The 13,508-nt window shown below is 41.0% G+C and overlaps 1 protein-coding gene across 1 annotated transcript in view; it reads right to left on the bottom strand.

Moving 5' to 3' along the window:
- LOC115391399 (protein kinase C-binding protein NELL1) overlaps positions 1-13,508 on the bottom strand; it is a 314,577-nt gene that overhangs the window by 180,413 nt on the left and 120,656 nt on the right. The window contains exons 8-10 of the mRNA XM_030095681.1: positions 9,192-9,326; positions 6,721-6,823; positions 4,772-4,845 (exon numbers count right to left, since the gene is read on the bottom strand). Coding sequence (XP_029951541.1) covers positions 4,772-4,845; positions 6,721-6,823; positions 9,192-9,326 — 312 coding nt within the window. The remainder of the gene's footprint in view (positions 1-4,771; positions 4,846-6,720; positions 6,824-9,191; positions 9,327-13,508) is intronic.

Raw genomic sequence — 13,508 nt, 5'->3', positions numbered from 1 at the left:
ACTTATTAAATACCAGTCAGCCTCATTCTTACTCCACACACAAGTGATATGTGATGGCTGTGCGTTACTGAGAACCACCTCCGCTTTAATGCTACACACACCTCAACAGCCTTAAAGACCCCAGTATACTACTGTGTTTACTGTGTGCATAGGGCAGTGTGTAGCGTCTATCTGCACACTGCGTCATGCAGCCTGCAGACGAAGGAACTGAGCTTGCCCTGTGCCGAAACGCGCTGCAGCTTTCTTTTAATGAGTGCATAAGTCATATTGTAACCATGTGTTGCATCACTGGTGTGCGAGCCCTGAAACATTTTAGCATGAAGCAGGGCCCGGTGTGAAATCCCCCGAGCAGCTGAGCTAATGAGCGACTTGCAGCTCTTATGGTCTAAATGTCTCTGGTGATTCAGTTGCTGGTATGAACTAGCTTTCACCTCCCCTTCAGATTTTGGCAGAACATACTTTACAGTCGGCGTTGCTCATTAGTATAAAAGTAGCTCCAAACCGTGGAGGTTGAACAATTTAGTACAATTTTACAGAATGAAAAAGTAAGTGCTTTTAAAGGTAGCATGAAGCTCTACTTCCTCCAAACCTCCTGAATAATTGCAATATACTGCTATAAATCAGGAGACTCGTCCGTCATTGTGAAGGTCTCAGTCATTCTCAGATACTCAAACATACAATATTATTTCTGTTCATCGAGTTTAAAGATCATTTCAAATGTCGTTAATGCTGATTGTTTTGTAAATACGTTCCTTTATTGTTTTGTATGAAGCTGCGTGTTTGTAGATCGTTGTTGTGAATCACAGTTCTCTAACCATTTTGTGTAAATCCTCAAATCCTGGGTGATATTTTGGTAGGAAGTCAAATAACACATGTTCGATTCTTCTGGTTTTTATTGACTGCTATTTTTAGAAAATGCCCGACGGGTTGCCGGATTGTAATTAGCTAGATTAACTAATTACAACTACGCAGTCAGCAAAGTTTATTTATGCTTTGGGCAGAATACATCAATTTTTAGGTATCTGCGGTGAGAGAGGAGATAAACCACTGGAGTGAGCAGAAAAGACTGCTTCTGATCATGCTCCGTTAGATCAGTGCCATTTGTGATCATTACTGTCACGTTGAAAAACAGGCGACATTGAGGATTTACTAAAAGAAAACTAAATAAGCTTCAAACACGGCAGCACTACAGGCGCAGAGGAAGCAAAGCATCACGTCATGTAACCTCATGCAAAAGCCAAACAGTGATAGTCACAACATAAAAAATAAAAGTACAGTTTGAGCAGCAACAGCTCTGTGTTGTTTTATTTGAACGACATTATTTTCCCTCAAAAAAATGTAATTATAGAAAAATGTCACAAACTTTCTAGTAATTTTCATTTCACTTTTCAAATAATGTTTCCACTTAAATGATTTTTCTTACATTAGAGTTGTTGCAGAGTCTGTTTAGTGACTTAGTTATGCAGAATTAATTGGAAAAAACAGTCCCTAAAATCAGATTATGTTATTAAAGTTATTAATAACAATTAATCAAGAACACTTGACTGAATGTCAATATGTTTAAGTTAAAAAAAAAAAAAAAGCTTTCACTTCATTTGTGATTTTGGCTTTTAAAATCATATCATCTGCTGAATTTCTGTGAATTTCTATACATGTTTGTTTCAATATTTCCCACTGCTAAATCATGAGATAATTTGCATGCCGAAACTCATGCATTTGACCGTAAATGCCGTGGCAGACATGGCATTTCTCAGGCCGAGCAGCAGTTTTACGCCTCATCCATCATCCTCATCTACACAGCAATGTTTTCGTTTGTTGCATTCGGCGTCTCCAGGTCATTTGGGGTGTTTAAGGTTAAATGTTAAAGCAAGGTTAGAATTAGAAAAACAACTACAATTGTGCACAGTAGAATAACCCTACATTTCGCCATGATATGTTAAATGTTTATTTAAAAAAAAAAAAAAAAAAAAAAAAACCTCTAGCAATCTCGGAGGGTGTTCTGACATCTCTGGTTAGTCCACTAATAAAAAGCTTGTTTGACAGATAAAATCACCAGTGAGGCAGCAATAAATGACCTCTGAGAGCCGGTCTTTATTCTTCCTTTAGATAAATCTATCAGTCATTATTTAAAAACCTTTAAGTGCATTGAAAATATGTTTCAAAGGGCAACCCATTATGTTGAATAACCCTGCAAATCAAGCCAAACATCTGTATTGTTTCAAGTCCAAAGGGACTTTGGAAACTCTCCGACCTCGGACAGAGATTTCCGCTGAACGAGTCGCGTTCTCCCAGCTTGAACCTCATAAATACAATATTTCAAAATGCCACGCTGCTTTTGAAATGCATTAAACCTTACGGACATAAAAGGATGCACTGAGATGAGTGTTCGCTGGGTATTGTAAGATAACAGAACAAGGCTTTCGTGACAACACACAGGTGGAAATATAAAGACTGGCCACACAGCAAGGACAGCATGAATGCAGACAACAGTGACGGCGCTGATATGCTCCGCCACAGAAGGGAAACAAAGGCAGATAAAACACAGTGTCATCTCCCTTTGGGCTTTCAAAACAGACACCGGACACATGGTTGCAGTCTGACTGGTGCTTTGGGGTTCTGGTATTACCCATAATGCCTTTCAAGGTCTCAAGTATCGACTCAAATCCCAAAGACGCCTTTCTCCTTCACAACTTCCTTGAATGTCACACTCTTCTTGAAACCATCTTAACTGTGTCCTCATGTCATTTTAGATACTACGGTTACTATTTTATCATTCATCCCATTAAGGGATTAACCAACTTAATTCCTAATTCCTAAATTGAAGATGTCTTCTAATTTCTTAGGGTATAATAAAACTGTGATTACTGCCGTCATTTTGAGTTTTTCCGTTGTGAGTGCTCAGTCGTGAACAATATATTGTACAACGTGATGAAGCTCATTATTGAAGCGAACATTTATGTGAAAGAAACTAAATCAGAGGGCTGTTTACAGAATATTTTCAAGCGAAAAGGGAAAACTTTTGTTGCATTCTGGGAATCCGTTTACACTAAAAACTGCAATATTTTTGAAGATGCACCGAAAACTCAGCTTTTTTGAAATTCAGCTGCTGCACATGAGCACCACAGCCGGAGAAAAGAGTTGTTCTGCTCAATCACAGCAATGTTTGCCTCCAGAGTGTAAATGACTGCCGGTTCATTTTCTCCTGGAACCTCGTGGCTTCCAGGAGAGACAATGTAAAGTCATCCAACTCTTTGTACTCGCTACTGTTAATGTTTATAGCGCGCTGTACTCGGTTCACAGTCGTATATAGGTTCACTACTAAAACAAGTAACAGCGCCAGTTCAAGGTCTAACATGCTAACTATATTGTTTTCAGCATTTAGCTTTTTCTGGGTAAAGGTTTGAAAAGTGTTGCAGTGCAAACACAAAACTTTTCTAAAACAGAAAACACGAAAAAGATGCGTTTGAACTTGAAACACTGTCTTGTAAACGGGCCCTTGGTCTTTTTATTCGGTTGAGCAGAACAGCTCCGATGCAGTTCTGTATTAACTTTAAGATGATCAAAATTAAATTAAATTTAATTAAACTGATTGGAAAACACATCAAATTAACTTTTTTTTAATTTTTTTTTCTTATTTAAATTAGCAGCTTGTGTTTTCGTTTCATCCCCCTAATTTAAAATTTTGCTAAATTGTGGGGTTTCTCTTTAGTTGAAATGTGATATCAGCAGTTGCTGTTAACCAAATTTAAAAGCCGATGGCACATTCAATGAACAAAAACAATCAAGTATTCAGGAACGGCGCTCGGTACCCTGAGCAATGCAATAATAAACACATTTTTTCCTTTTTTTTTTTTATTAACTCTAATAGTTGCTAATATCAATCAGAGGTGTAACCTGTGGCTATGTGTCTCCCTGTCTCCTTGCACCGACGCGTTCATAGGTAATCTTTTCACTCCTCACGTCTGACTGGCTGTGAGGGCGAGAGGCCGGGGACAAAGTCTGGAGCAGGAAGGTGACACATCGCATCAGTGCTCACCAGAGACCCGCGGCTCCGTCTGACAGTCTCTCCAAAATTAGCTTCATGCGCTCGGAAACAAAATGCAAAATTTATGGGGCTGTTGTGATCCCAAGCTGCCGCCGCCTCAAAATAAAGCACGCTTTGACCCCGTCTCAGAATAATTTGCCCACAAATTGGTCATTTAACGGCGTTTACATCCAGGAGTGAAGATAGCTGTAATTACTTGAAACAAAGCTTACAAACAGTATAATGATGTCTCGGGGTCTCAGAGGGCTAATAACCAGTCCAGGAATCCCCCCGTGCTTCTTTGTAAGCAATTATATGCACAGAACACTCATTTTCCTCTTAAAATAGAGTCTTTAAAGATAAATGGCGGCTCAGTAAAGAAAGATCACCTTTGTTTTATACTGAACTGGAGTAATGACTTCAATTATAATCTATGCTGTGATGAAGCTCTAATTCAAATCAGGCCTTTGTGTTGCGGTGTTCATAAGTTATTCTAATAACCTGGCTATCTCACAATTATACCGAAGGAAGAGGGGGGAAAAAAAAAAAGAAGAAGCAGATTGAACAGATTGCGGGAGGGTGGGAAAACTAATAAGGCCTGCTGGCTAATTGAATAACACACCAAGTAGACCACCGCACACAATCACAGCACGTTCCTGCTGAAAAGAAGAGGCGCTGTCTGGTGATCTGATTGCAGAATAGAGGCTAAATGCCCAAGAGAGGGCTGCACAGTGTAAGAAGTGTTACCTTGCATTCCCTGCAGCTCCTGGATAAAAAGCGCTGGCCTTCAGAAAACGTCTGTCCCATGTAGGTACATTTAGCTGCAGGCAAGACAACAGAACATTACGGGTTTTTTTGGGGGTTTTTTTTGTTTTAATATGTAACTCTATGAAAGTCTGTACAGTATGTATAAAAAAAAGGAATATCTCCTAAACTAATCCCATATGTGGTACAACAGTGAGCAATACTGTGGAGGGAGGAAAAAAAAAAAGTTTCAAGCTTGAATTTCTGCATAGTTAATTCCGTTAGAAACAAAGTTGTTCCTGGCGAGTGTGCATAAGAGGAGAGGAAATGTAACGGCGCATTAAGAATACAACAGAGGAAAGCCCTTCTGCATATTCCTCTGGTGATAAAGCAGAAATAGAAAGTGAAGCACATGATACGAAGTCCTGCTTTCCTCCTCTCCAGGGTGCAGGACCGCGTACTGCTCAGTCGCAGCTCTGGAGCGCTGCTCCCCTGTTCGTCTGCGCCAGGGCTCTGATGTTCACAGGGGAGGAAGAGGAGGGAACGGGAGTGAGCGGAGGGATGGTGGGGGGCAGCGAGGAGCTGGAATTATTTAAAAGGGGCCTATACTTTGGGGATTTTGTGTTCTTGCGGTACTGGAAGAGAGTTTCCGTTGTCCATGGGTCCGTGAGCAGTTACCAAACCCTTGAGCGTCTTATATTTGAAGATTTGCTCACATTTCAGCTTCCATGGAAATCACAACACTGTGATTTGTGCTCTTACAGTTTAATATGGCTTCACTCTGAAAGGAGAACAAAGAGGAGAAACCACGCTGTTGTTTTTATGTTGTTTCCTTCAGCTTCCTTTTGCAGGGAGCCTTTTAAAAGCTGCAAGGTAACATAAATGTGTGTACAGTCAGGCGGCAATCTGTTGGAGCTGAATTGAAACTTGCACTTGAAACATTTGTTGCAGTTTTATGTGATGTTTTTGTCTGCAGCTCATCATCACCTTTATTCTGTTGATTTTGTAGGAAGTTGCAAGTATTGTGCTCCATTTTTTAACTCAGCAATTCAGCAAAAAAACATGCAAAACAGTTGTAAGAAGTTTTTTTTGGGGGACTAAAATGTGTTTGACGGTGCTGGTCTTCACAGTATTAAACACAACATATCCAAGAACACAAAGTGGCATTACGGTGAAAAAATATATATTTTTTGATGTGTCAACTAGGAATAAAAAAAAAGGGACAGAAAAGTTCACATGCCAAAGACTAACAACAGTAATTTACAAACCAACAGGTTGAAAAGTACATGAATCAAACCACTTTCACATCCCCCACTGTTACACGGTGCTTAAAAAAAACACCTGATTTACTAAATAACAGCAGATAGAAAAGAAAATTAAAATATTTGTTGGTGCTTGCTTTTGCGGTGGGCACCACAACAAATTGACATTACCACCTCACACGCCACCCTACTCCAAAAAAACTCAGGTTCCTTCAATGAAGCAAACAATTTCACCTGATTCACCACCAAGGGGGACAGACGTACAGTAGACATATTAAAAAAAAAAGTCTTCCCAATTCCCATCTGAGCAATTTTCCTGAAATAACTGCACAATATATCAATAGTAGGCAGGGAAAACACCTCAAAGCATTTTTGTCAACCAGTTTTCAATAATTTTCTGGGCTAGTACTGCAGGCAGTCAGAATTGAGCCACGCATGCAAATATTTTCAACCCATACTTGAAAACTATCTCACTTCTTCCCGTTGAACTTTGCTTTTAAGCTTTTAGCTTTGAAAAACCTTCAGAAACGACACCACCATCCAACTCTCGATAGCAAAGAGTAAAAACATTTACACATAAAGGACGAGTGACAACAAAAAGCATCTAGAAAGACTGGATGTGTGCCTGCGGTGTAAAAAGGTTGTGAAAATCAGTTTCATGCAGACTGAATGTTTACAGCTGCTTCTTACGTCTGCACATCTTGCAACAGGTCCCTTCGACGTGCACCGGCAGCAAGTCTTCAGAGCAATTTGCTGGAGGACAGAAAATCCTGCGACACTCCACCACACCATTCTGAAAGAAAATATATTTTTTTTTTAGATGAAAAACACATGTAAACATTAATCAACAACCCAGAGATTATTGTGGAGGCAGCTTTTGCATGCAGAAATAAATCCCCTCTGAATGCATCTTTCCCATCCATCTGTAGATGAATTTAGATTAATTTAAGCACTCAAGTGTCAACACTTTGCAGACCAATGCTAAACCACTCAGTCGTCCCCTCAAAACTGCAATCGAAAACTGAAAGCTATCATATTCACAAATATAAGACAATTTATGATATCAGAGAATCGGAGAACAGGGTCATCATGGAGCTGATACAGAAACCCAGCAGCACGTCGAGAGCAGGTAGTTATTCATGCCCTGAAGGACAGGCTTCATTTTTTGAGGTTGATATCTCTCTCTGCGAGCGCCTCTTCATTTCATGAGTCATCGGCGGCGATTCCCCTGAGACGCCGCGGTTATCAGTTAATGGCATGTCCACAGGAGGAAATCAGACCGACTAAACTCCACCCTGTGCTTCATGTGCAATGATGCAGCAAGTCTAATTCCCCAGGGCCCAGGATGGCCTGATTCAACACATTTCAAAGTTGGGCTCCTGCATACGAGTGCAGGCAGGCTCCCTCATTAGGGGGGCGGTGACTCGGAGGTGGGCAGGAGGCAGAGCGGGACGATGCACAGGCTGGACCAGCGGGAGGTCTGATAGGAATGCAAATGTTAGAGGTGCGGAAGAAATTGAGGAGATTCAGTGATTTTTATCATTTCAAAAAAATACAAAAATAAATAAAAATTTTAAACATTTATAGTCAACAACTGACCCCTAACACTTGTTTTTTGACTGTCAGGGGAAACTAAAGAAACTATATTCTCACACAGATGAAACAAACTGAAAGCCCAAAAAAAGATACACGTCCTACTAGAAATGTCGATGCTGTGGCATAAGAGAGACTACGACACTCCCATAAAACTCAACTCAGTTTGATATGATATGGAACATTGCATTACAGTGAAAACTTCATTTCCTTAGCAGTTTAAAAATCACGTCTTGTACAGAAACCTAATTTTCCCATTTCCTTTCTCGACTCATTCCGTGGTTTCTCTTTCCTTTCAACTGTTAAGTGAAATGCACCAAATAGAACCAGAACAGGTTGGACCCAGACTGTTGATTCGGTACTAAAGAGACATATAAAACTGGCGCTTCGTGTTATATCCTGTGCGAAACAGTGTCAAACATCTTTGCCATGTACTGACAAGTGTATCCGTCATGTTCCCACTCGATGAACACACACTGTTTAAGTAGCAAATCTGCTTTGGCCCATCTGTCAGTCTCCAAAGTGAGAAAAGTTGTGCTTATCTATGCACTTAGCACAACCCTTCATTATTGACTTTAGTTCTAACTTGTAAATCATCCCTGACAGGACGGCGGGATCAGGCCGGATCTAATGGCAGGTGATGGGGTGAATTTTTCTTCACTTCAGACAGGGGAGCTGTAACACAGTCACAGTGTGTTTATGCAGCTGTCCATGGTGCTGAAATGCATCATAGCTGTTGCTTTCATTTTGCATTACTTCCCTCTGCAGAAAACCTCTCTTGGAGCTTGACATATCAACCTTTATAACCAGCAGAGCACAAAGGTGCAGGTACATCTGGCTCCTAAAGGAAGTTAAATATTTTATCATAATATTTGAACCATGTGTCACACTTTGCATACAGAGAACATAAATCCATCCGCTTATCTTCTGTTCCTGCATTACCCAACTCAGGGTCGAGGTGTGCCAGAGCTTAACATTGGACGGAGGTGCAGGGTAAAACAGCTCCCAGGGCAAACACATAATCAGAAACATTCACACCTACAGGCAATATCATCCATTATTAAGTATGTTTTGGGAATGTGGGATTGCTTATGCATGCACATGTGGAAAAATGCAAAGTGCACCGCAACAGGGGTATCCATTTTGATATTAGAGTGTTAACTGTGTCAGCTCTGTGCTGCTAGCATGCAGATTACATGCTGGTAAATTTGCGAATGTGGAAAATACCCGTTTGTCATGTTTAGTACCTCGTTATGCTTCACGTCGTTAAAACTGTACCCTTAAAACAATTGTTCCCAAATAGTTTTTCCAGAACAGCATTTTGCTTCCAAGAATGGCTGCAGACTCCAAGAGAACTAACTGCCACCCTGATGGTCAGAGGGCAAGATATCCCATTAAAGCCCAACATGGACAGACACTCTCAATCTCACAGCCACACAGAGGGAGGAACTTTGGAAACAGAAGCATTGGGCAGTTTTCCAAGTCTGCTCAAAATTCAAGAATGTTTTTTATTCAGTAGATGCAAATCTAATTTGCAAAGTTTGCAGAAAACCCCGTGGTACACTCACCTTGCACGCACAGTTTCTGCAGTTCTCTGGCTCTACCCACAGCTCTTTATCACGGTACACCAGGCCATTGGCGCTGCAGGTCCTCTCGCAGTGACAGCCTTCCAGCTGGGTCAGCCTGGATTCGGCGTAGTTCAGCTGTACACAGAAAACATATCAGAAGTCTGGGTGTGCATGCAGGTCTGCCCCCTCGCACCAGCCCCTCGCCCTCTGGCGTGCCCCGGTCTCAGTTTTCACAGAGAGCTGCTCTGCTGGGAGTCGCTCATTAGAAGGGCACACAGAATAATAAACGATCATCATTCAGCTCATGCTCCAGACCTCAGGCTACAGTCTACTGAGAAATGACAGATAGGACTGACAGCTCCAATGCTGCCTCACCCCTTCGCTCATACACACAGTGATTGGTCCTTCTTTAACTTTCTTTTTTTTCCCCCAACAATTCCCTCCTGTGTCTCAGCGTAACTGAAGCATCTTTCAGAAATGTGTGACAAGGCAGCGTCACAGGAGAGGCAGAGATAACTTCAGTTTCTATTGTATTCTACCAAACAATCCTCACTTTGGAAGAATGCAAGTTTTCATTAAATAGATTCATGTATTTAAAGGTGTAATATAACATTTTGATTTCCGGGTGGATCACCTAAATAATTGGTGGGTCTGTTTGTCAATCATTCTGACGAGCTGCTTTCGTAAGGCGGTTCTCCGTGCTTGCGCCCAATCAGCTTCTCCCTTTTGCGCATGCGCATTCAGAGTGTTTATGTAGCCGGTGAGCTTCTGAGCTCGGACTTACCGATGGCGAGTCTGACATAATGAAACTGTAGCTGTTTCGGAAAAAAAAAGCTTTATTTATGAGCGAGGCGGATCGCAGAAACTGTACAGAGCCGTGCACGCCGGAGAAGAGGAGATCGCGCTCGTACACTTCCGCGTTTTCTGGGAGAAGCAGGAGAGCCGGGCGGATGGTCTGGCGCATGCGCGTTGTTCAAAAAGTGAGTAACAGACGTGGGGCTTCGTCTTTTCGAGAAAATGTTGTATTATACCTTTAAGCTGCTTCAGGAGAGATGATGTGCTTTACATGATCTGTGACATTTTCCTGTTGACAAACATCAGCTGTAACACTGCAGAGCTCTTTGGAGTTTAGCACTGGTCGTCTGTAACATTAAGATCACTGAAAGGTATGGAATATAATAACTGATATTTATCATAGTACCAGTAAGTGGACGAGACATACTGTACTACTCAGCAACTGGACACATTATCTTCAAACCTGATGCATTAATAGGAAAATTGATAAATTCAAGGACTTGAATGAGTGTTTTCATTGCTGTGCAGATGGGGCCTCAGCTTCCCTTTCAGTGTGTGAGTGAGTGACAGCTCGGCTTTACTTAGATTTGAAGATGCATCTGTTCAGCACATGCTGGCTCACATTTGTGATTAAGTGTGAAGGTGAAGTAGCTTTAAACACGCTCCGCAGGAGAGATTATATAACCAAAAGTGGGGGATGCATACACCAGCGGGGGTCTATCCTCCCCATCCCCTCCAGGATCTGAAACCAAACTAAACTTTGCAAAGTTCCTGTTGTTTTTTTAAGTGAACTCCACATGTGAGCCCAACCTTCAAACACCCAAAAGTCAGCCCTCACTGAAATCAACTTTAATGGTATTTTTGTCTTTTTTATGTAAGCCTTTTCATCCTTCTGTCATGTGTATCAGCACAAAAGAAGGCGAACTAGCAAACATCAAAGAAAAACACAGCGGCAGGTGTGACATTAATAACAATAACTCAATTTATTTCTTTATATCTTTCCCCTTGGAAATCAGCTTCACCACGGTCTACTTCCTGTCAATCCACCAGCTACGCTCAACTGTTACAAAGACAACAAGCTCGCAATATTCAAAAAAAAGCTTCGAGTGGGAGTGAGCTGCCAGCACACAAACAGATATATTTCCAGAGAACAACAAGTGTCGTCTGATTCACGTACAAATAATCGGAGTTGTACTTCAAAGGTTGGGAGTTGGGAGGATTTAAAGAGGTCCAACTGATCCGAGCAACCGAGGTCAACTCAGAAATGGTAGGTCCACTTAAAACTCTTAAAATGGGTCTGCAGATCTGCCATCCGCCCCCGTCTTTCTCTTCTGAGAGCTGCCCAAGCTTCAGTGTCAAAAAGAGAGGAGTGGCTGAGAAATGATAGAGGCTTTTCAGGGATAGAAAAAAAAAAAAAAAAGAAAGAGAGAAAGAAAGAAATTGCTGGATGTCACTGAGGTTTTTCTTTACTTCATTTAAAGAAGTCCCGGCTGGCTGCTCAGAGAGCTATGAGAGCTGTGAATGCTGGAGATGTGGCCTGTCAAAGCCCTAAACAAAATGTTTGAAATGCATTTTCAAAGGCTGGAGGCCGCCTTGGGGCATCGCGGAGGAATACCTTCGGTGTACAACGGGAGCATCAAATGGCACCTTGATGCTGCACAAAGGAGTCAGAGGCCTAATAGGCGTGTATCTCCTTGAGTTGAGACATGAGACTGAGAGACGTGAAATAAAATAGCAGCTGAGGTCCTAACAGAGGAAGTGAAGGCAAAAGACGGTCTTATCCTTTTTATAATTGCTTTTATTTATCCTAATCTGCAGGATATGTTAAACAGAGATTTTAATTAACCCATCGTTTTGGGACCGAGGAGAATTTAATTACATGTTGTTTCTAATCTAGATCGAGGCTTTTCCTAATTAAGTAATTATTATATTAGCTGTAACCATATGACAAACACACACTGGGACTCAGCTTGAAAGCTCGGAGAGGATAGAAAACAAGCTAAACAAAAAAAAAAAAAGATAATTGATTTTTTTTTTCCTTTTATAGCCTTGTGCAAGTTCTAGCTTGTTTCATGTTGATCGATAAACTACTGTTTTCACTTTGACTTCCTAGTTTTGGGCTGTGATGACCTTCACCAGGGTGTCGTGTACACCACAACGTTTTCAAGTGAAAATTGCATTTTGGGTGTCTGTTTACTTGTGGTAGGAATAACAGTATTTAAATAAATAAATAAATAAAAAGTGTTACTTTTATTCAGAACGAGTCCATAACGCCTACTAATTAGTCTGTAAATGGACATCATTTTAAAAAAGTGAATTTTTAATCCAAACTTTGTCAAGTCAGCTTGACGTAATCAGCTTAATTTCTGGTTTCTTCCTGGGCGAGTGCTTGACAACACCAACACTTTGTGCAGCAAGACTACGTCCATCGGTCAGATATGCCGACATGCGGAGTAATACGCAGTTCATGGAGAAAACAGTTCAGTCTTTTTCAGATATATTTCTATGCTGATATCACAAAGATGTGCTACACTGCGCAGCCCTAATGGGAAAGTTCCAGTGCACCTTCAGTTTTGAATGGGTCTCATGTCTGCGTTACTCTCTGCATGTATTTCTACTCTTTCACTTCACAGTGATGGGATTCCTGAAGCCTGTTAAGCTGTGAAGCCCAAGCTTTTTTATGTGCCAACTTTCTATCAACTGAGACAGTCTTAACATGCTTTTTGAGGGGATGTGAAAAGGGATTTGTTCGTCTAATTTGATGGATGAGTAAGAAAAGAAGAAAAAAAAAAACCTGGAGCATTTTCAACATTCAGGGATGATTTAGAACAAAAAAGCTATTGTTTACATGGTGTTCATTATGTAAAGCAGCAATCTGTCTTTGAACTCAAACATTATGAAAATACAGGCACTTGATGGCTGAATTATAAGAAGAATGTAAACAAGACAGTAGAAACTTCACAAAAAAAAAAAACAATTTGCTGCATCTTGGACTCAAGTCAGATTTTAAAAGGGAACGGTGTCCGTTGTATTAACAGCTTGTTACAGTAAAGCCACCTGCGGTCATGGAGAAGAAACTGCTTATTTTAATCATATTAGAAATGTCACAGTCATCAGTTTAATTTCCCACTTTTGTCATAGACAGATGCAACTACATAGCCGAAGACTGAACTCAGCGTTAACCTGTTTTTCTCACTATTTCACAAAACTCCTGTTTGTCCACCAAAGTACTAAAAATGATTAAGCACAATTGGTAAAAAGAAGACTATTTCAACTAGTAGCCTACTTAGCCATGATGGAAGTACACAAAAGTATAAGAATAATGACAAATAAAAATTAAACAATGCCTGTTTCGAAAAACAACAAAGCCTGTAACCAGGGGAGCAATGGTAAGATATCTCACGAGATGCTGCGGTCTTGTAATCTCGTGATCTCGCCAACCCTGCTCCTTCGTCGGTGAGTGCGCAAGAGTCCAGATAGATCTGGCAGCCTGGAATGATCTGGTGCCTAGACCAGCGTCCA

Source organism: Salarias fasciatus, chromosome 1, assembly GCF_902148845.1.
Source record: "Salarias fasciatus chromosome 1, fSalaFa1.1, whole genome shotgun sequence".
NCBI lineage: Eukaryota > Metazoa > Chordata > Actinopteri > Blenniiformes > Blenniidae > Salarias > Salarias fasciatus.
This window is presented reverse-complemented; position numbering and strand designations above follow the sequence as displayed.